The 24,218-nt window shown below is 35.0% G+C and overlaps 1 protein-coding gene across 7 annotated transcripts; it reads left to right on the top strand.

Moving 5' to 3' along the window:
• Nucleotides 1-9: 9 nt before the first annotated feature.
• Nucleotides 10-23,485, top strand: LOC109089954 (ARF GTPase-activating protein GIT2-like). Of its 7 annotated transcripts, none has more exons than XM_042753821.1 (21): nucleotides 10-677; nucleotides 4,389-4,522; nucleotides 5,890-6,002; nucleotides 6,669-6,774; nucleotides 6,984-7,070; nucleotides 7,170-7,300; nucleotides 7,967-8,061; nucleotides 8,316-8,361; nucleotides 8,585-8,590; nucleotides 8,731-8,782; nucleotides 9,560-9,632; nucleotides 9,744-9,841; nucleotides 10,894-11,005; nucleotides 11,098-11,240; nucleotides 11,346-11,495; nucleotides 13,738-14,016; nucleotides 18,313-18,395; nucleotides 18,631-18,822; nucleotides 20,393-20,548; nucleotides 21,688-21,751; nucleotides 22,085-23,485. In XM_042753821.1, the coding sequence occupies exons 1-21, from the start codon at nucleotides 596-598 to the stop codon at nucleotides 22,295-22,297; spliced, it is 2,415 nt and encodes an 804-aa protein (XP_042609755.1). In that variant the 5' UTR covers nucleotides 10-595; the 3' UTR covers nucleotides 22,298-23,485. The 7 variants fall into 7 exon arrangements, with proteins under 7 accessions (XP_042609755.1, XP_042609760.1, XP_042609756.1 ...); XM_042753826.1 differs by lacking the exon at nucleotides 20,393-20,548 and adding an exon at nucleotides 15,694-15,786; XM_042753822.1 differs by lacking the exon at nucleotides 8,585-8,590.
• The last annotated feature ends 733 nt before the right edge of the window (nucleotides 23,486-24,218 follow it).

Below are 24,218 nucleotides of genomic sequence, written 5' to 3'. Positions count from 1 at the left end.
GCTGGTGAATCACTTCTGCGCATGCGCGGGCACGACGAACGCATTACATTATAATGATCGCGCCCTACATTCCTTGAATCTAATTTCGGGCCATGTCTGGTTAATTCTGAGTTTTTAATTGTACCCCAAATATAAATATGATTTATGTTTTCGGAATGGCCCGCGAATAGATGGATGATTTGATAAAATATCTCACGCGCTGCAGTGACGCGTCTGTCCACTGTGTGTCAGGCAGCGCGAGAAAGCTGATTTATCGCCACTAAACTCAAATGTGTGGTCTGGGAGGGCAGATGGCACTCTACTGCGATCTAATGGGCTGCTGGCAAGCATTTCCGTAGTGTAGTGTTTAATGCATCATGACAGGCTCCACTGCCTGACGCGCCTGTCCTAATTTCAAGCTAGCCTGACATACATTATTTCACATACAGCCAACGGCAGTGCAGATGCATGCACACATTCAACTCTTCCGTATGCGCGTCCTCTTCGGGCATGAGATCCTCTTTCAGTGATAAAACGCTTTTAAACGGATCCGATCATCATGTCAAAGCAGTGCATGCTCTAAATGTACCCGTGTGCGACTGTGATTCGATAATTCATGGTAATACCATCGTTCTCGGAGACCAGGATGTCGAAACGGCTGCGAAATAGCGAAGTTTGTGCGGACTGCAGCAGTTCGGGTGAGTATATTCCGGTAACTGGATAACCAGGTGATATTACTGAATTAAGTGACCGAAAGATGACATTTAACTATACACATATATGATTCAGATTTTAAGCAAACCCTAATTCTATTTTGGATATATAAATTGATAATAAATATATGTATTTTGGAGTGTAATGATGTATTGCCACTGGCTACGTCCCAAAACTTAGTGCGCTGTCTAGCTAGACAGCATTTTAGGCATCGTAAGCGCGTGTCCAAACATGCTGAACGATGGCGGCTCAGTAGGTTTTGAGACAGAGCCACTGCATGCAGTGTTGACTCAACTCTACGGGTGTTTTTCAGCTTCAGATGATGCTGTGAATATCTATGATCAATCACACTATATTTTACCTAATCTTATTTTCTCTGGAGAAATAGGTAAATGTACTTACTGATCATCAAGTGGTATTCCTAGTGAAAACATCTACAATATCTAGTTTGATTGATGGTGTAAGGTTGCTTAATTGAGACATTTTATTCATTTTTTTTCAGTCTTTGAGAAGTCAGGGTACTACATGTGTTGGTTAGGGTCACTTGATCGTAATCAATATTTATAACTAACAAGTGACCCTAACCAGCACATGTTAGTAATAAATAATTCTGTTGACTATATGAGAGTTTTGACCTCCAGGGACTATAAATGAGATGGGAAAAAACACATTTATTTAATTGCTAAAATTTGTAGGGAACAATTTCATAAATCCTATATTTGAAATGTACTGTATTTAAGATGGCACCCGTTTTGGTGCTTGAACTATGAAATGCTGTTAACTTTTTGTCTTGTGATTTGTTTATGTTCTGTTGTTCAGTTTTTTCCTCATTCCCCTTATTGATTCCCCTTGATTAGTTACGCCTCAGTCACCAGCTGGCCTGGGCTGCCCCAGCGTGTCAGTGTCATTGGGCAGTTGTTGTTGGGGTGAATATTTTTAGTCATTCAGCACTGGGGTTTATTTTAGCCGCTGCAGCACTTGATGGGGAAGAGAGCAGCACTTGGCTCAAAGAGAAAGAAAAGTAGAGGAAGGGAGACTGAGGGTGAGGGGGAATGATGCTTGTGCCAGGTGCTTGATTCTGGCCCTTGGCCTCTTTGCAGCTGTTGTTTGATACTTCCTTTGCTTGAAGGGAAGTGACTTGCTTCTAGGCTGCTCTCTGCTTATCAGTGGATCAGTTTTTAATTTAGATGGCTCATGTTTCTGTCAGACTGATGCAATTGTGGTATCATATATCCCTCACACAGGCTGTGAAACCCAAATTAGTCATTCACTTCTTAAGTGTGGGTATCTTTAATAGCCTTCCCACCTGGCACAGATTTAGTCTAGATTTATCCCTCTAGCTTTCCTCACTTAAGTTAGGGAATAGGGATCATATTTGTAATCCTCTGAGGTCAAAATAGACTGAAGAAAATAAATGTAACATTGTAATGTGTGTGTGTGTGTGTGTGTGTATGTATGTATGTATATATGCATATATGTATGTATATGTTTTTTTTTAAGCAAATGAATATATTTTGTTTCAATAGTTAATGTTCTTTAGTATTTGGTATTTTGAGAGGATCTAAAGGTACTAAATAATATTCACCTCTCAATTATTCACCATTTATTTCTATCTAAAATAATTGGCAAATAATTTTTCTAATAATACATTAAGTTAAAATGAGAGCAATCAAGCATTAGATTTAAAGTCTAATGCATGGAAGGCAGATTTTTATATTTACCTTTGCTGTGTATTCCATAGTTGCTCATAAGAGTATTTTCAGACATAATTACTAACTTTTATTAGGTTTTGCATTTGGATATATACATTTAGACACTATTAATAACTGCTTCATCATGGCTTATTTGTAGATTGTAGCCCCTGAAAAATCTGTATTTTTTTTTTTTGTTATTTTCTATTAATTTCCTATGCCAGTCATTTTTAATTGCAAAGATCACAAGTGTGACTATCTTTAATACCATTAAACTTTTGTAAATAATGTTCAGATTTGTGTGTGCATGTGTGTTGTTCATATAGCAAATGCAACAAAATGACCAAGTTTTGTACTTGGTACTTTTGTACTATTTTGATGAAGTAAAAAATGTAAAACATAAGGTCCAATATGGCCAAAGACCACCACAGGGTTAAAATATTTTTGGCTCAAATTTTAATAATCTGTATAACAATATAAAATATGCATTTAGTTAACATTTAATTAGAAAAAGCATTTTTCTGTAATCAGTGTGACAATAAAATCCTCAAAACTCTGTTCTTGGGGAATTCTGACACTCTCAAGCGCTGACTCACATCGTTGTTTCTGAAGGAAGTGAAATCGCAAGTTGGCTGTAATCTGACCTTGGGAAGGGGGGTGGGGGATTGATGGGGAACGAAGTTGAAAATATGAACGAATCTTGGGCTAATCAGACACTTCATTCATAGGTCCATTGTGGTTGGCCCCACTTTCACTGATCATGACTCAGTTAAGGAGTGAGTATTCTATTTAAAAACTGGCTTGATATTGGACGCCCATGAAGGACGATTGCCAGTGACAAGTGTTAATGTATTAGCAGTCATTCTGTCTCTGGGGTTGTCGAGTTTGTCAAGTGTAGTAGTGGGGGATCTTTGAGTGATCAAGGGTTTGGGGCAGGTCTCAGCTGGTGGGTTGTGACCTAAAAATGGGTTGCAGGTTGCAGCTAACCATATAATGTGCTTAGGTATAGTAAAGTGGTGAAAAAAATGTAAGTGATAATACCGCTGCAATATTTAGCCTTGTGTTTGTTGCTTGTGTTATGCTGGTAATTCACTCTTCTGCTGTTGTTTATGCATATAAAAATGCTATAAAAATCCTTTTCAGTCTATTTTATTTTATACTAAATTTGTTGGAGATATGCAGTCCATGTTAATTTAATAGATTTTTGAAAACTGATCAGATTTTTTAAAACTGTTTTAGGTTGCCACTTGATGCTTAATTTAAATTCTGTAGTTAAACTAGTTTAGAGTTACACTGCAGACGACCCTCTCGAATAATCTATAAGGTAGTGAAAGTAAAGCCATGCAGTGTTTCCCAGTCACCTGCTCGTACCCTGGAAGTAAAGCTCAGCTGCTTAGCATTTGTTGTGGTTTGAGGCATGTGTATGTAAGAGGAAGTTAGCGCGTGTACAGCCGAACATGAAAGGATGACAGTAAACCCTTGCTAGTCTGGCCTTATAAGGAAGAACTCAGCACCGCGTTTTGTTGTCGTCATGAACTACGTATTTTTTAATAGGAAAAATCAAATGCTCATATTTACTTTTGTTAGGCATCTCTGCTACTAGTAATGGTTTATCAGACTATTATAGTGGAACAAATAAATTAATTATTTAAAACTACATAAATTGAAATTGTACTCTTCAAAAGTTCGAAATATAGTCAATTCCAGAAGTACAGTTACAGAAGTATAATGTGTGGAAAATGTGGCACCCATTTCATGTTGCCTCTGTGCACTGCTTGAATTAATTTTGTAAATAGACAAGCACATTTCTGTTCATTTTCTTCAGTGCATTATTGTAACAAGCATCTTCCTTTTTTAAAAAGTATTGTGTTTCTGTTTTCAATCTCATGCACCGGCCAAAAAGCTCCATTAGTGTTATTGTGTATCGATCAGTGATCAACACGATGCTGAGACATGCTGTTGCTTTCTTCCTGTTAATCTGTTGATTTTCTTGGGATGCTTTAGATCCTCGCTGGGCGTCTGTGAACAGAGGAGTTCTGATATGTGATGGGTGCTGCGGTGTTCACCGCAGTCTGGGTCGCCACAACTCACAAGTGCGGCATTTGTCAAACACATCCTGGCCGCCCACCCAGCTACAGGTGAGTTACACTCTCAGACAAGCAGACACCCTGGGACCCTTTTATTATGCCTTTAACTGACCACCCTGCTTCATCTGAGACTTTTTGACATTGTAGTAAGCATCTTTAGTTTCAGGCAGATTATAAAGTAGGGATCGATCCATATGGGTTTTTTTATGGCTGATGTTGATATCTACAGTATTGTTGGTAGATTTTGAACCTTACTCAAACTCTAACTTTGGTCCACTTTTATATACTGTATAACTAACTTGTCCAATACATGTGTATGTACCAGCTTGTCCAGTATGCTGTATAACTAGTTGAGTACTAACTGAAACAAGTGTTCAAGGCTCTAGATACTGTAGGTGGTTCAAATTGGTTTAATCAAATGATAATTCAAATTAAAAATTGATCATGCATTTTATTATTGAAAAGTGCTAAGTACTGTATGCACCAACATTGAAAATAAAATTACATTAAAATTTAATGATTCATTTTCACAGTTCAAAACATTCAATATTAAAGTAAAAAAGGCAAATGTGACAGAAATGGTTAGAATTACAGATACAATGAAATTGCAAATTCATATACCCAAAAATGAAAATTCTGTCATCATTCTGTCATTTACTCATCTTTATGTATTTCCAGACCCATAACACTTTGGTCAGGATGAATTTAGGTTTTATTCACATGCACAAAACTTAAGTTTACAATGACTTTATAACCTTTTTGGTTACCTGAACTTTAAATGGATGGACTGAAACCTCTCATTAAAAATATCTCAATTTGTATTCCAAAGATTAACCAAAGTCTTATGGGTTTGGAATGACATTGGAGGGAGTAAATGATGACAGAATTAGCAGAATTCAGTTTTTAATAAGTTTTTACTCTCTCTTGTAATTTACTATTTCTTTCTTTTTTTTAAGTCAATATGTATGCAGATTCACTTGATTAATTAATTTAAATTTAAATGAGCAAAAAACATTCATAGAAAGAGATCTAATAGCCATGATTTTGTCTGCCTCTTATTTTAATTAGAACACGAAAATCGGTCACAGTATTGTATACTTGTACAGCCTGCAGCATCCACTCTCTCAAGTTCCTGTTGTTTTGATGTAAATGAATCATAGCTTTAATCCAGTAATGTCTCTTTTCATTTAATGTGTCCTTGTTTGGTACATTTTTCCACACTCTTATGTGTAGATCTGTTTTTTAATCCATCAATGGAGTCTTTTGAATGGTTATAAGAAAATGGTTTATTGGTGTGCGACCTCACTGGAGGGCCTTCCAGCAGAGAGTGTGACTCACAGAGCATATTTAAAGGAGCATGTTGTCATAATGAATTTTTGTCTTGTGATGTATGCCCTCAATTTCTTTCTCATTCACAGATGGTTCAAACATTGTACAACAATGGTGCTAATGCAATATGGGAGCACACTCTGCTGGACCTGTCATCCATCACGAGCGGGAAACGCAAACCCAATCCGCAGGATAAAGTCCAGTGAGTATTTTTGTTTTTCTTGAATTTTTTGAAAGTGGTTTTTTTTTTTTTTTTTTATATTATAGAAAAATGCATGTTTGGTATGCATTTCCATTCAAAACTTTGAGTCAGTAAAATAAATAATAATTCTGAAACTATGCATTAAATTGATCAAAAGTGGCAGTAAAGACATTTATAATGCCACAAATGATTTCTGTTTCAAAACAATGCTGTTCTTTAATCATCTTAAAATAATCCTGGAAAAAAATATTAAGGAGAACAACATTGATAATAATAATAAATAATAATAATAATAACATAAATTTTCAACATTGATGATAATCAGAAATGTTTCTAGAGCACCAAATCAGCATATTAGAATGATTTCTGAAGAATCACGTGACACTGAAGACTGGAGTAATGGCTACTAAAATTCAGCTTTGCCTTCATGAATAAATTACATTTTAAAATATATTACAAATAGAAAACACTTATTTTAAATGATAACAATTTTTCACAATATTATTGTTTTTCCTGTATTTTTAATGAAATAAATACAGCCTAGGTGAGCATAAGAGTCATCTTTCAAAAACAAAAAGTTTTGAACAATAGTGTATACGATTGTACAATAGTTTATACCAATGTTAACTGACTCTAATAGCTCCATTGTTTCTCTCACCCAAAAAGCCCTAACAAAACAGAGTTCATAAAATCAAAGTATCAAATGCTGGCTTTCGTCCATCGTTTACCCTGTCGAGATGACGACAGTTCAGCAGCCGCTGATCTAAGCAAGGTTAGTAAAGAGTTACTAGTTTTATGGTTGATGTTCTTCTTTAAGGTGTTCAGTTCGTTCAAATATTTAATGCATTCATTATGGTGCATTTTTTTCAGACTTTACATTATTGCTCCTCTAGCACATCTAATACTCATCTGCTGTGGTTGTCTTCTGTCAGACTTGTTGAAAAAAGTCTCTATTGACGTATGTTGTCTTTGATTCTTTAGCAACTTCACTCCAGCGTTAGAACCGGCAATCTTGAGACATGTTTGCGGTTACTATCGCTTGGGGCTCAAGCCAACTACTTCCACCCGGTAAAAAGCTCTGATCTTAATTTGATCATATTCAGTTACATTAAAAATGCTTTCCGAACTTACTGCTCATTTTTAACGATTCTGCACTGGTTTAAACAGGAGAAAGGAAACACTCCGCTGCACATAGCAGCTAAAGCAGGGCAAGTGTGCCAGGCTGAGCTCCTCTGTGTTTATGGGGCAGACCCTGGTGCTCCGGACTCCACTGGCAAAACGCCCATCCACTATGCAAGGTAGTCAATAGCTAATGCATTGATGTTCCAAAGTTACTTGGCACTAAAATCTGCATTTAATGATTACTTCCAATATTATTTGTCAATGCAGTGATTAAAAAGAATACTTGTCATAGATTTGTCATGTGGCCTTTACTGACAAATATCCAGATTAAAGGGATAGTCCACCCAGAAATTAAAATTCTGTCATTACTTACTCACCCTCATGTCATTCCTAACCTGTATGGCTTTCTTCCTTCTGTGAAACACACAAAAAAAATTATATTTTGAAGATTGTTGGTAACCAAACAGTTATGGTACCCATTGACTTCCATTGTGTCGACAAAAAAACAAAAACAACAACAGGAACCAAAACTGTTTGGTTAACAATATTATTATTTTACATATTATTTTTATACTATTATAAAATGCATTAGTATTTAAAAAAAAAAATTCAGGTTTAATTAAAGAAATATAGTTTTATTAATTCTGTTACGTGCTTTTGAGTTAACAATAACATCACTGGTCTGTATGGTGTCCCATTTGTCATTTTATGATTCAGAATGCCTGCTGTGTGCCCTGTTATTGGTGTGCAATTCCACAGAAGTCTCAGCATTTGGCACAGGACCTTAAAGTTCCAAAATAAAAACCCATGTGTCATAACGTCATTGTGTTGTTTGTAATCAGGCAAGCTGGCCATCAAGACCTGGCAGACAGACTGGTGGAAATACAGTATGAGCTCACAGACAGGCTGGCCTTCTATCTCTGTGGGCGGAAGCCTGGTGAGTCAGAGCGCAGAGCGATGGTGTGCTATCGTGAGAGCTGATGTTTTGATATCCAGCTGTGGGGCTGCAGATGCTGATGAAGCCAGTTTATAGCACGCTCTTACTTTAGTGGGTTATGCTCTTTAGAGCGCCAGATGGCTCAATAAAATATCACAGTGATGTCAGAGTCAGCTTAATGTTTTATTGTTTTAGTTTGGATTGTCAATTGAAAATGTTAAACTATGTCAATGTCAATACGTTCTGTGTTTTAGATCACAAGAATGGACAGCATTTCATTATACCACAGATGGCGGACAGGTAGTAACAATCTAATGCATTCTAATGTTTTCCTGTGTGGACTGATGCCATTTTTATAGTAGTTTCTACTAGTGGAATATGTCATGTTTTGGTCATTGGATAATACTGATCCCAGAATACATCCTTGCATGGCTATGATAGCAGTCCAAACAAGTTTTTAAGATTAACATAATTTAAACTTAATATCTTGCCATTGCCTTTTTTGCTGTCTTTGATGGAAAAGAAATGTGTAAGTATTTGATATTGAGAATGGCAATTGAAAATTTAATCTCACCTTTTATCTTTTACCATACAGTTTTTATAATAAATCAATTTAATAGACAAACTAATATATATTTTTTTTTTTTACCATTTTATTCCCTTTTATAGCAGTCTGGAGTTATCAGAGTTCGCAAAAGCTGCTAAAAGAAAACTGCAGTCTGTAAGTCCTCTTTATTTTATTTTATTTTATGCTGCTAATTAAAATACTTATTTCAGTACAGTTGCTTTGGGAAGTCTGATTCTTTTTAGTGAATCGGCATGTTCAGACAGTTGATGTAAAACAATAAAAACTATTTTAGGATTTATTTAATCAAACTATTATCAGAAGTCCTCCAAATTTATTTTTGCATCTTTTTTGCATAACTTGATATATTAATATAAGTTGATATATTAAGCAGAATATTGTAATTAAATAGTTAATGTTTTTGACCACATCAGTGTTTCAGGTTTTATTTAGTGTCAGGTTTTCTGTTGAAATGTTGTCACCTTAACTGAATACAATCTACAGTATTACCAAAGTTCAAAGCCATATCCTTATTGTTTAGTTGCGTACCAGATAAACACTACTGTGATTGCAGAGATAAATGATGCCATTTGATAGATGCATCTAAAGGTTACCTCTTTAAATAGCTACATTTTGCTAGTAGATTGCGGTGTAGGTAAACTTAGGGTAAAGCTTAGCTTAACTGTAGTTTAACTACTGTACTGTAGCTTGTTATTTGAAAAGCCAACACAGCTAAGCACTGAGGAAACCGTTGGGCTTCTCTGAAGCAGATGTCCTTTTAAGTGCAGCAACACCCCCAAAACCGTTATCTGCCAGTCATTAATATAAAAGACAGCATTTATGCTATTAACCTTTCTCCAAACATGATTTTATGCTGTTTTACAACCATTTAGAGCACAGATGACTGATGCAACTCTGCTAATATTATTGCAGCTCAGCGATCATTTGTTTGAGGAATTGGCAATGGATGTGTACGATGAAGTTGATCGAAGAGAGACTGATGCAGGTGAGATGATCTGCATTTAATAAACAATGGAAAGAACTGACTCATGGAATGTACATTATACGAGTGCAAAGCGTGACACTTTGATGAGCACTTTCTTTGTATCTGGTTCAGTTTGGCTGGCCACTCAGAACCACAGCACCTTGGTAACAGAGACAACACTTGTGCCTTTCCTTCCTGTAAACCCAGAGTACTCGTCAACACGAAACCAGGCAAGTTCTAAACAGAAAGTTATCACGCTTTAAGTCTTTTTTTTTTAACAGGAAATAAAGATATTGCACTTTCACGTGATATTTTATAACACCTTTAATGCAGTGTTTGCAGCTAAAAGTGCAACATGCAAAAATGTGTCAGATGAACATGGAAACAGATTTCACAAAATTATTAAAAAAGGAAATGACATCAAAACACTATGCACTGAAGCTTAGAACCAAACCACAAATGCTAGATTTTGCATATTCTAGATTATAGAGAAGTTGTCTTTTGAGACACTGCCACTAATCAAGAAAGTTGTGTTTTTGTAACAAACCTCCACTTTCAACAATAAAATTCAAGAAAATGACCATAAACTTACTATAGTAGTTTCTAATCAATGTACACATGCAGATGGGCGTCTTTGTCCATTGCTTTTTAAGGAATATCAAGTTAAAGGAATAGTTCACCCAAAAATGTAAAATTATTGAATATTTACTCACCCTTAGGCCATCCAATATGCAGATTATTTTGCTTCTTCATCAAAACAAATTTGGAAAAATTTAGCTTTGCATCACTTGCTTACCAGTGGATCCTCTATAGTGAATGGGTGCCGTCAGAACGAGAGCCCAAACAGCTGATAAAAACACCACAATAATCCACATGTCTCCAGTCCATCAATGAACGTTTATCTATTAAAGGGGTCGTGAAATGCAGTTTCAGATTTTTATATTACATTTCTTAGTTTATAAAGAGGTTCTCCCAATTTCAAATCCGGTCGTTTCAGAATGGTAGAAAAGTATATTTATATTTTAATCCGGAGAGTTCTTTTCCAGTTCTAAAATTTGCAGTATGTTTTTTTTTTTTTTTTAATCGCTTATGTGTTTAAATATCAAGAACATTTTGATTGGACTGGAATGTGTTGATTGTTGTTTTTATCAGCTGTTTGGACTCTTATTCTGACGGCACCCATTCACTGCAGAGGTTCCATTGGTGAGCAAGTGATGTAAAGACCAACTAGTTGTTCAGGCAATGAACATGCATTGAAATCATCACTTAATTTCTTTGACAGGGAAGACAAAAGCTGGCAAGGTTTAATGCTCATGAATTTGCCACACTTGTGATTGATATTCTAAGTGATGCAAAGCGACGCCAGCAGGGGAATTCAGTCTCAAGTCCTAAAGGTACAGCCTGCATACAGACACACCAGTCTTGCGCCTTGATTTCTTTTAAAGTTCTTACTGATGTTTCATGATTGTTGTCTACTTTTTCGTAGACAATGTCGATGTATTCTTCAAAAGTACGGGTAGTCGACATGGAAGTGAAAGCCAGGAAATTGACCAGCCAGACTATGACAGTGTGGCATCTGATGAGGACACGGAAACTGATTTACGAGTGTGCAAAAAAGACCGAACTAAGGTAGACATGTAAAGATTTAGGAACTTTGTCTTGTGCCATTCTTGCCATTGCAGTGTAGATGTGCACATGTTGGCTGTCTTACCCAGCTACTTCTTTTCTCCTCAGAGTTTGGACTCTGATGTGTCCGATGGACAGATTTCCGTGCAGGAGTTTCTGGAGGTGAAAAATGCGCTTTCAGCCTCGGAGGCCAAAATTCAGACACTGATGAAGGCCAACAGTAATCTGAGTGAGGAGCTGAGATTGATGCAGAAAAAGGTACCAGAGATTCAGCAGTGAGCGCTGAAAGCCCTGGTCAGAGCAGTTAAACAAAGCAAGACTGTCTAACCCCTACACCTGCACCTCTTCTCGCACGTGAGGGGGCAAATTTGACTGAACGATTAAAATCCCCTGGAATGCTGATGTCAAAATAATACTGTAATACCTGCTGTAGTGTTCAAATAACCAGCATGACGTTGACCTCTAAACCACTGGAAAAGACACAAGATACAGTATTAGAGACATGAAACCAAAACATACTGACTGTTGTTGATTAGTTGGCATGCTAACCTCCCTAACCACAAACCGGATTTAAGTTGGCTCTTGCATCAGCATGACTCATTTTAATTGGCTGTGTTCTATATGTATTTGCATTATACAAGGGTTTCCAGAATACAAATCAGAGCTAAAACTGATTGACTATAAAACAATGATTATGAATTGAATTTGGAGACTTTCAGGCCTTTATTGTCATTTCAGTGTGAAAATAGTTTAAAATCTCATTTATTTCTCTTTCACATTGACATTAAAACCCATTTAAGGATTATTCTGTAAGATGACAACTTATACTTTAGTCGGAGAGAATTTGCTCACACTCACTGAAGTTTATTGTCAATATAGTCATCCATAAATCAAGCTATAATTGTTTAGTAATGTTTTCTCAAATATAAAATAAGGTCAGTCCCTAAATGAGCATTTAAAGAAATTACAGTTCCAGCTTTCTTGGGACATTTCAAATTGAATTATAGCTGGAAAGGGTGATTGATGTATATTAAAGATTTGGTTATGGATGATTGACTGTTTACCACTTTAGGTCCTCTCATAAAAGAACGTGTTACTAGTTTAGTTGTGTTAAAGATTTGAAAACTTGCTTAAAATGTATAATGATTTGAAAGTGGTTTTAGATTATATCTATTTCCTGCACAAAAGGTTATACATGATATTTCTTGGATGCTATTATAAATGTTTGTGATTAGAAAAATTAGGCTATTGAGACATTTGAATGATAAAACTGTGTGGCTTTGCATTGGATGAACATCTTAATGGGTAAAAATGGAAATGGGCAAAATAATTTTATCGTGAATTAAGTCTTTAGGCTCTTTTTTACTCTCCGCATTTCCTTTCTGATCCTAGCCAATGTGTCTGACTTGAGCTTTGGCTTTTCTCTGAGCTGCAGAGTGAATCTCTCTCTCTCTGTCTCTGTAGATTCTTAAGCATGTCTAACATGCGTTTGTTCTGTGAGCATGTCTAGACATTGCATCTGCCAGTTCCTGCATGCTAAACTGGAATTTGCCGTTAAGGAGTTTGGATTTATTGAGCAACTCCATATAATGGTTATAATTATTTTTTTCATCATAATTTTTAAGTACAAGAGTTAAGAATAAGATCTAAGTAAATGTCTAATTTTATAGAACATTTTAAATTGGTTTTAAAATAAAAATATTTAAAAGTTATTTTGTTGTTCAAATTTTAATTTGTAATTTACTTTTTATTACAACATCGCAAGCCCCCTGCAGTTTCATGGATCAGAAAGCTTTTTCTAAAAAGATGGATATTATGCTAATTATTATTAATACTTTTTATTTCTCATATGCCAGATTTTAAAGCTAGTTAATCAAACGAAATAGTAGAAAATATGATGTTCATTTTTATGTTTTCATATACAATTTAGTAATTGGATTTCATTCACTAAGAATGTTTACACACAAATTTGTGCATAAAATCTGTGAACGAACATTTTAACGAACAAATCATTCACAAAAAAATTTGTACTAAAATCTATTCAAAATTTACAAGAAACAACTAAAAGTACACATGCACAAAAAGCACATACTCAGTTAACAACTATTTTAACGAACAAATCATTCACAAAATATATCAATTTATATATTTATATTTCAGAATAAACTGAAAGAGTAGAAAAACTGCATTGTAGCTCGAGCTGTTTCTCTGAATAACACTAGGAGAATTATGATATCAATTAGGATAAAAAATTTATCTGAATCAGTTCCATTGTTTTGATACAAACTTTATTTATCAAATGGAAAAGGCAAAAGACTGGTTTAATCTTTTTTTTGTGCCTAATATAAATTCAAAATTTACAAGAAACAACTAAAAGTACACATGCACAAAAAGCACATACTCATACAATTACGAATTAAGAGTTCTTCTTGTAAGCTCATCTTTGCTACAGTTTCTGCTTTTCTCTGCGTTTCTCTGGCTTACTCGTGTTTCTCTTCAGCTGCAGTCTCTGCAAAGCGAGAACAGCTCTCTCAGGCGGCAGGTCTCTGCTCAACAACCCTATCAGGCCCCCGGCGGCCCTGACCACCCCAATCCCTCCAGTCCCTCCTCCTCTTCCTCCTCTTCCTCCTCCTCTGCCCTGAAACGCCACCTATCTGCACGGGTGAGCCGCCCAATGTCTATGTATGAAACTGGCTCTGGTCTGAAGCCCTTTCTCCCCAAGGGAGAGACCCCTTACCCTGAGGAGACCTTCCCCACCCTGCAACCCTTCCCAACCTATGTAAGTAAAAACCTGCCTCTCACCTTCTCTCCTTCTTTTTCTTCTTCACCTTCCTTTCCAAATGTTGCAGCATGCTGAAGGTACATTTCCCATTCTCAGCGATTTATGAGCGATTCCAAAATACACGCTACGTTATAGACTACTCAATGTATTACTAGTTAACTTTGCATCCTGTTGGCTCACATAGCAGCTATTTCACCATATTTTCTGTTTCCCTTTTTTAATTTCATGTGTCAGTTGGGAGATACAAGACATGTCTTTATGGCCAACTCAGTGCATAAGTCACACAGTCTCATTCTCATTGTTTTATATAACTTAGTTTGTACATATTATTTTTATTTTTAATTTCAAGATTGAAGGTAAAGGTGCACTTAGCTATTTTTATTTGTGTGTGTGTTTTGCTGGCCAGTATGACAGATAATGACCTACCTGTGTTCAATAATTGGGATTTACTGAGATAAAATGATTTTTAAATATATATGTATATATAGTTTTAAACCATAAAAATATCTGTTGTACATGTCACAGTTATTCAAGCTCACAAAATTCATCTCGATGTAAAATGCCCAGTATTTTATTTTCACATGTCATTTTACAATGAAAGTTCCTATATTAATTTCCTTTTCCACTTTTTTATTGACCTTTTGAGTGTTGATATTAAAAAATATATGTTTTAACCCTATGCCTTTTCATCGCTTTTACTGCAAATTGATGAAATTGATTATTTTCCAATGCATGTAAATGTTGCAGCTGTTCAAGCTTTATTCATCAGTCCATTATTATTCAACACTGGGTTTGTGCTGGGTTTTATAAAAATGTTTCTTCACGATTGTTCATAATACATAACTAATATTAATATATAATGTTAATAATGTATTGGTATACACTACCAGTCAAAAGTTTGGGCTCAGTAATATTATTATGATTATTAATTTTAATAATTATTAATTAATAATAATATTGATACTTAATACTTGCATTAAATGGATCAAATTGGACAATAATTAATGTTACAAAAGATTTCTATTTCAGATAAATTCTGTTCTTTTGAACTTTCTGTTTATCATTGAATATTAACTGTGGGTTACATATAAAGCAGAACAACTGATTTCAACATTGAGAATAATAATAAATGTTTCTTGAGCAGCAAATCATAATTTCTGAAGGATCATGTTGCTGCTGAAAATTCAGCTTTGTCATCACAGGAATAAAACCCATTATAAAACTGTATACTAGTAGAAAACTCTTATTTGAAAATGTTATAATATTTCTCAATATTACTATTTTACTGTATTTTTGATCAAATAAATGCAGCCTTGGTGAACATAAGACACCTCTTTCAAGAATATTAAAATATCTTACTAACCACAAACTTTTAAATGGTAGTGTGTATACATTAATATTAAATTAGATTATTGTAATTTCATGATAGCTAATGGTAAAGAATCAACCCTTATGGTAAAATGTTACCAAATTATTAGTATTGTAATTTCATGATAGCTACTACATTAATGGTTATTAGTATTTTACTACTATTATTTTTTTATATCTATTTTATTAGACTTCTCTAGTCCAGGCTCTCAATCACGGCCAAGTATTTAAAAAATTTTGCATTTGTTTTTTTTCATCAGTTATCTTACATTCTCTGTCTTAAGACTAATTTGCACCCCTTTTTAGATGGGAAAGGGTGTGTTTGTGGCTACCTCCTCTTCCTTCCCCTTCTTCCCCTCATCCTCCCCATCCTGTTTGTGGGATGAGAGTGCGCAAAGGGTTAAGTACATCTTCACATGCTCCGTTCATCGTGGGAGCGGATGGAAGCACCAGGATCCCTTTACCTCCTCTCCACCCTCCTTCACAAACTCATCCTCTGCCTCCTCAACTCCCATCAATCCCTTTTCCTCTTACACCTGTTGTGCTCCACGCATCACCATGCATGAACAGTCCCTGCACCAACCCTCCAGGGGCTGCTGTTTTCAACTGATACGTATTTCTGCCTTCATCATCATCACCATCATCCTAATAGATAGCACATACATTTCATGGCTCGTGTCTTCACTCCCAGGATGCACTGCTCTGGGCTTGTCTGCTGCTGCTGCTGCTCACTCATCTCTTCAGGATGTCTCGCAATGCTATGTGCTCTGGGCTGAGAGTAGAAAGAAGAAATACACAATTATGAAACACTGATATGTAAATGGTTTGAATTAGCTTGGTCACTTTGTGTGTGCAGATTACAGTCATATTTAGATGAATGTTTCTGTTGTCACGGAGTGTTTGCATGCATTTTGGGCCTTGTTTATGCCAGGTTTTTTTATGCATTGATCTGACAATTAAATGAATCAATAATTTTTTTACCCTAACACAGTTAAATACATTCTGTTGTCATGGAGTGTTCGCATGCAGTTTTTTTTTTTTTTTTTTCTTTCCCAAACACAGTTAAATACACATTATTTTTGTATTCGAAAGTCTCTTATGTTCACTAAGGCCGTTTGTTTGATCAAAAAATACAGTAAAATTGTGAAATAATATTACAATATAAAATATTTTCTATTTTAATATCATTTATTCCTGTCATAGCAAAGCTGAATTTTCAGCAGCCATTAGTCCAATCTTCAGTGCCACGTGATATTTTAGAAATCGTTCTAATATGCTGAATTGGTGCTCAAGAAAAATTTATTCTGACTAATATTGAAAGGTTTTTGTTGACTCTGAGATGCAGTTTTTTCAGGATTCATATAATTTAAAATTTTCTGCATTCTTGCTAAATGTATTAATTAATTTTAGAAAGAAAAAAAAAACATTTGAACGGTAGTGTGTACAGTATGTCCTCACTTGGAGTCAACTGAGGATCTGGAATTTTTACAGCTGTTAACAATTATATTGTGTATGAAATAGAATCTGCAGTGCAGTACATCGGGCATTATTAATATAATCGATTATTAAATTGTATTGAACTTTTTATTAATTGTTAGATCAATACGTCACAAATCAATGATGCATTTTTACATACTTGTGTGCAAGGAGACGTGTGGAGAGCAGAAGCATAAACAAGTCAATGTGGAGCATTCATTTGATTATTCTGACATGATGTGGCAGTTCTCCAAGCATCATGACTGGTGCTGCCTGACAAGAAATTGCTATACGAATTTAGTAATGTCCCAGGTCAGAGTGAGGCTGGCATCTGACCCCATTACCTCATTATCCTTTGGCACAGCGAATCATGCTCCAGTGAAGCTGTCAAATATCTTTACTGTAATTGCTTTACTACACTATGAAGGAATACACTGATAAGGGCCATGACCTAGATTCAGTTGTAGTCCTGAGTTTAACCCCTAAGGACACACAAGTTTGTTTACTTTAATTTTAGTATTTGCTAGTCATTGTTTCAAAACAGATGACCTACCACTGGATTTAAAAGTGCATTCAAGGTACAGTTGTAAACCTACTACAATGATGTCTGTTAAAATATTTTTAAAATGTTGTTTATTCCTGTGACGGCAAAATTTTAGTAGCCATTACTCCAGTGTCACACGATCCTTCAGAAATCATTCTAATATGCTGATTTGGTGCTCAGGAAACATTTCTAGTTATTATCAATGTTGAAGATAGTTATGCTGCTTAATATAGTTATGGAAACTGTGATACATTTAATTTTATGATGAATAGAAAGTTTAAATTTCATATACATTTCATTTATTTGAAATCTGTATTTTTTTTGTAACAATGTAAAAGTCTTTGCTATCACTTTTTGGTCAATTTAATACATCATTGCAGTATTAATTTCTTTAAAAAAAATAATGACCCTAATCTTTTAAAAAGTAGTGCAATAGTGTACATACATTTTTTGTGTTCACTGGTAGTCAACACCATGACCTTGGCGTTGTTAGCATCCAGCATCCAAAGCCTAATGTATAACAGTGGCCAGCCATATTTGTCTTATGGAGAAAGTAATCAAATTAGTGTAAATAATGTTCAAATTGTTGTTGACAACTTTGGCGCTCAGTTAAATATGGTAGATTTTAGCTAGGCTAGAAGTTTAAAGACTTGAGTAAAACTATTTTGTTTGCTCACCTCAGGTTTTCATTGTGATCACCTTGTGATGCTTTTCAAAGATTTGCCTGAAATATCTAATGTATGTAAAGGCTAAAAGCTTGCTTATACTCTACTGACCATTCAATTAATGCAGATTGTTCAGTTTAATTTCATAAGAACTGCCAGACATGTTGATATTTCTAATGCCATCACTGCAATTTCATTGTGTGTTTTTGTCTTTTACTGTATCCTTTCCTGTCCCTTTAGGCCTCCAAATTTGACAAGCAGAGCAGTGTGTCTGATGGTGACTATGATAACACTGTCAACGAATCTGATCTGGACGACTCCGGGTATGTGTCCATTTTCCTTTTTATGATCTGAAATGACTCCTGGCTCAAATCCTGCTCACAAACAAAGCCAGCCTTTTTTCCCTCTGAAAATAAGAACTGCCTGTCCTCCACTTTTGGCCAAGTAAAGTGAGGAAACACACTAATGATGCTCTAAAGGCATCAAGTAACTGTGCATCAAGCATTACTCATCCCTGACGCCTTGGTTCCATTTATATAATGTCCTCCCTCCCTGCAGCTTTGGCCGAAGATGTCGTTTGCGCAGCAGTGGCTGGATGGGAGACAGCGGCTCTATACCTGAGCTGGATGATCACGAATGTGAGCCTGACCCCAGTCTGCCCAGCACTGAAGACGTCATCCGTAAAACTGAGCAGATCACCAAGAACATCCAGGACCTGCTGAGGGCTGCGCAGGAGAACAAGCATGAGAGGTGAGAGGACGTCTAATGTCAACATCTGCCATCTCATATTTCTTCCATCATCATATTTGGCAGCAATAAATCTGAGGTCATTTAATTCCCTTCTTCCTTTTGTTAACTTCTGCCACATAGGCCTATTTAACAATTTCACATGTGAATTGTTGGCGCATTCCATGAGTAGGGTACAAATTGTTTTCGCATTACTTCATTTAAAGGGATAGTTGACCAAAAAAATAAAATTATGTATTCACCCTCATGTCATTCCAAACCCGTATGACTTTCTTTCTTCTACGGAACGTAGAAGATATTTTGAAGATTGTTGGTGACCATTGACTTTTATTGTATGGACAGAAATGACAGTGTAAGTCAATGGGAATTGAAACTCTTTGGTTGGAAACCAACATTCTTTAAAGTATCATCTTTTGTGTTCCACAGAAGAAAGAAAGTCATACAGGTTTTGAGCGGCATGAGGGTAAGTAAAAGAAGACAGAATTTTTAATTTTTGGTGGACTAAAGCATTAGAGACACAAATCCATGTTTTTAGTTGTGAGAACTTTTAGATATTTCAGATGAAATCTAACATATTATGAAAGGTTAGCACTTTTTAGCTTATTTTTTGGCCTTTCCAGCCTTTACATTCTCAGCTGTTACCAACAATTGACACCATACCACAATGACATAATTTTGAAAATGTATTGAATTAATATCTAATTCACTATAGTAAAAAAAAAAAACTATATATATATATTATATATATATATATTATATGTATATATATATATATATATATATATATACTATATATATATGTATATATATATATATATATATTTATATATATATATGGTAAATGTATATAGATAATATTTTATGCAGCATATATGTAGGGGTGTATATATATATATGTATATATATATATGTATATATTTACCATATATTTTTTTTTTTTTTTTTTTGTTTAGATTCTTTTTTGCACATGGAGGGGTGGCAAATCAAGCCTTTTATGACTGCAAAACTGCAAATCAAGTTATAATAATATGATAAATATGGGAAACATAAGCCAATATATCCTAGATTTAGTCTTAAACTGGCTAGTGTCCACTGAGTGATAGTTTAGTAGTTTAGACTATATTTGTAATCTTTAGTTATATACAGTATAGATTTATAATTTTGAATTTATAATTTTTATATATATATATAAAATAGAAATCTTTTGTAAAATTATGTCTTTACTGTCAATTTAGTGTCATTGCAGAATAAAAGTATTATTTTTTTTCTTAAAAATCTTACTGACCCCAAACCTTTGTATAGTATATGTATATATTTATATATTAAATATATATTTCTGGAAAGTAAAAAAAAAAAAAAAAAAAAAAATTCACAATTGAGCCTTTTTTTGTACCCTATCCATGGAAAGTGCCTGTTTTTGAAAATCACTTCTTTCCCATCCATTGAATTAGTTCCTCCATTCATACCTTCTCCCTTTTCTGTCTGTTCTCAATTGTCTGTGTTCATCATTTGGGGTCTGTGCTTTCGGGGGCCACGCTCTGTTTGGGTCCCGATCTGTCTCTTTCCCCACCAGTACACCATGTGAGCAGAGGGAGAGTGTCCGCAGACTTAGACACAGTCTGGGTTGTTTCAGCACTCTGGTGCCTTGGGCAGACAAGCCCCCGTCTCCCATGCAGTCCCTCGGCCTAAGAGCTCCCCACCCAGTCAACCCCAACAACCCTGCCTCCTGGTACTCTGGCCTCTGTCCCTGCCTCACAGGCACAGTGTCTACCTCTACCTCTCTTTTCATAACTTCATAACCCACTTATCTGGACATGAATGGAATATGCATGATTAATAGTATGTCTAATGCTGAAGGCTTGTGTCAGTTTTATTGTTTTCTAAACTGCACTATTATTTGGAGGAACTTGTGTTGGTGCACTTGGTTTCTCTTTTAGGAAAAGGCTTTGTACTGACATCCATCTAACTTTTAATAGTTTTTCTTTTTTTTTGTGGTTTGTTTTTATTTGATTGATTGAAAAGCTGTGTGTTTTTTTTTATATTTTTTTTTTTGGTTTAGTGAAGGACATCAAGCCCAGTTATTTTAAAACAAGTTTTATTCTCTTAAAAATGTAAAAGCACTGGGGATGCATCATGTCTGTCTGCTGCACAACTAATGTTTCAAACAAATCTGCATGTTTATTTTTTTTGTTTTTTTTGGGGGGTGGATTATTGCACAGAAATTGTAACACTTGTAGCATTCACTGCAACACTTATAAATAAATTAAACCAAATGTATATTCACTGCAACACTTCTAAATTAAACCAAATGTATAATGTGTAATGTAACTTTTCTGTGAACTGTTATGTGAGTGGGGAAAAATCAATACTATTCAACAAAAGGTATTTTTAAAAGACAGAAAATATCTGTATACAATACAATAGTTTGGACAAACTGTATTTTCCATGAGTGTAAATGTCCAGCTTTAAGGCCCGTTAACACCAAAAACAAAAACTTTAACGATAACTATATTAGCATCCACATCAACTCACGATAATGTTCTGTTTATTATAACTATGCACTGCAGTTTTGTCGTCTGCTGCTTTAAATGCTCAAATTCTTTAAAGCAGGATGTATTCTGATTGGCTGTTGATTTTTTTGAAAGTTTTTTTTTAAAGTGATTCCAATGATATAATTTCTCTGTGTATAGTATGGACTCTTTTTAAAACTATACCTTTATTGTTACAGTTATCATCCTTGGTTTGAACGGGCCTTTAAAGCGTTACTCTCTGATTGCTCTGTGGATAGCTTGACTTTTCACTCTTCAAACTCTGATGGTTTTTATTTTGAGATTTTAATACAGTGTCTATTATTTTCTCCTCCAATAGCTTTATACCCTGCGCAGAAAGAATATATGTGGCTGTGAGTGAAATGGCTGCCCTGTTCCCCAAGGTGTGCACTCTCTCTCCACACTTAATAAATGCAATAAAAATATCTGTAGGGTGTTTATTAGATTTTTATTTGGACGTGTATTGGCCACAAAAAGTATTTGGACACTTAGGTTGCACTTTTGATCAAATATTATTTATAAACTATTTAAATATACAGTATATTATTAGTAGTAGGAGTAGTGGTAGTAGTAACATTCACTAAAATATTTATATACATTTAAGAGTGGCTTCAGTGTCCAAATACTTTCTTGTGTAGTATTTGTAGTAGTTGCCTTGAAATACTATAAACTAGTCTAACTAGTATTTATTTCTGTATTTTCACCTTTGTCAACAGAGACCACGCTCTGAGACGGTGAAGAGCTCTTTACGATTATTAACATCCAGCGCAAACCGGCTGCAGAGTGAGTGCAAGAAAGCGTCTCCTCTGGAGAGCAGCACCGCAGCTGACATGCAGTTGGTCACCCAGCTGGTCATCCAGTGCGCTTATGACATCGCCAAGGCTGCTAAGCAACTTGTTACCATAACCACCAAAGAGAACAACAACTGATCCTGCTTCCACCCATTTCCACCTGACTGTTTTCACCATATGTTATTTTACCAGTAATTATTGGGTATGTCACATGATTTTTTTTTTTTTAATCTAAGGTGTATTTGCATGTTTTTTTTTTAATTGAAGGTGTCTGTTATCAGTGTTGTTTGGCTTAAAGCCATAAGATAAAGCCTGAAATGCTCTCAAGGGTTGTGTAAGTACGTGTATATGTTTTGACCTGTGAAAGTGACAGTTGAGATGTTGTGGATTTAGAGAGCGAGAAGAATGAATAGAAATGAGCAGCAAATCACGTACTAAATATTCAGTAAATGTCTGACTCTTTGCACTATTCTGAAAACATTAAGTTCATTATTTGTGGTTGTCTGTTGTTTTTAAATCGTTAAATCAAGCCTATTTTTCAGTAATCTCAGTTAAATCTATAATGTAATAAAATAATCTGTTGTACAAAACATTCAGTTATTGTGGTCAGGTAGGCCAATTTTAAATACAGGTACAATAAACTTGTAATTATAAAGATAAAAATCATATTAAATATAGTTTTAAAAAGATGCCCAAATGTTAAATATATTTTTTCTCAGTTGAAGAAACCAGGTGGCTGTAATTCAGATTTACAGTCTGCATTAAAGAAAAAAATATATAGTGGGGAAATGGTAATTAACCTTAGTTTAATTATATTTCATCAGTTATTTGGAGGTCACAGTACAGTATTTAATGACATCTTTTTTTTTTTCAATACACTGCAGATGAACAACCTCCACCAGCAGAGACTGTTTGTGATGGGTTAGGTGTGTGTGTGTTTTTAAGGTCATCTTATCGTACATTCAGTTCAGTGTTTGGGCAGCTCTTTACTTTGCAGATCGTTTTATTTCCTCTTTAAGTATTATGTTCTAACCTGATCAGGTTAGTCTTACCAAACAGTTGTGCAGTGCACCGGTAGCTCAGTGTTATTAGAGCTTGGAGTCAGCGACTTGCAGCTCAGTGTTAATATTCCCTTTGAGTGTTTGTAGTTTTTCAGATGAACTGGTCTTCCACTCATTAATGTAATTGCTATGCCTGTGGTTAAGAAGAAAATGTGTTCTTTATTTTCTAAATAAACTAATTTATCATTTTTAGCTTCAATTGATGCTCCAGGGATTTTGTTAATATCAGAAACTGAGTCATATAAATAAAGTGAAAAGTAAAAGACCTAAACCTTATCTCAAATTATTTCTACTATCAAAAGCTGTACTGTTCTTCTTGTTCTTTTTCTGCTCATGATTTTAAAACATTTTGTAAGCGAAAAATACATTCTCTTAACCCAGTTAATTGTTCATTGACTACTATAAGTACTGTATGCCATGCATGTTTATCTCACCCCAAAGTGTAAACAATCAAAACATTAGAGCAGGTCTGCTAAGATCTCTTTCCTGCTCAACCCTCAGCCAGAGGGTGTTTAGCTGGTGTGGGAATATGGCTGACACACTACATGGGAAAATAAATTCAGATTTGGTTACAGAAGTGCAAGCCAAAATACTTGAGGATTATTGTATTGTTTTTATCAGCTGTTTGGACTCTTATTCTGACGGCACCCATTCACTGCAGAGCATCCATTGGTGAGCAAGCGATGTAATGTTAAATTTCCAAGTGTTCCAATGAAGAAACAAACTTACCTACAACTTAAGATGGCCTGAGGGTGAGTACATTTTCAGCAATTTTTCATTTTTGGGTATTCCATGATTTAATTAGCAGTCTTACTGGCATTTTTTATCTTAAAACTGATATGCATTATTTAACACTATAACTGTAAAACACTATAAAATGTTTTTAAACTCCAGAATAAAGTGTCAGTCAAGAACACAAATGTAATAATTTAATTTTATACACTTATTCTAGTCAGTGTTAAATATAATATAAGTAATCTTCTCACTCATTTTTTATT

The sequence above is a fragment of the Cyprinus carpio genome, chromosome A5, assembly GCF_018340385.1.
Source record: "Cyprinus carpio isolate SPL01 chromosome A5, ASM1834038v1, whole genome shotgun sequence".
In the NCBI taxonomy this organism is placed as follows: Eukaryota; Metazoa; Chordata; class Actinopteri; order Cypriniformes; family Cyprinidae; genus Cyprinus; species Cyprinus carpio.
Note: the sequence above shows the minus strand (reverse complement) of the source record. Positions and strands in the feature narration are given on the sequence as shown.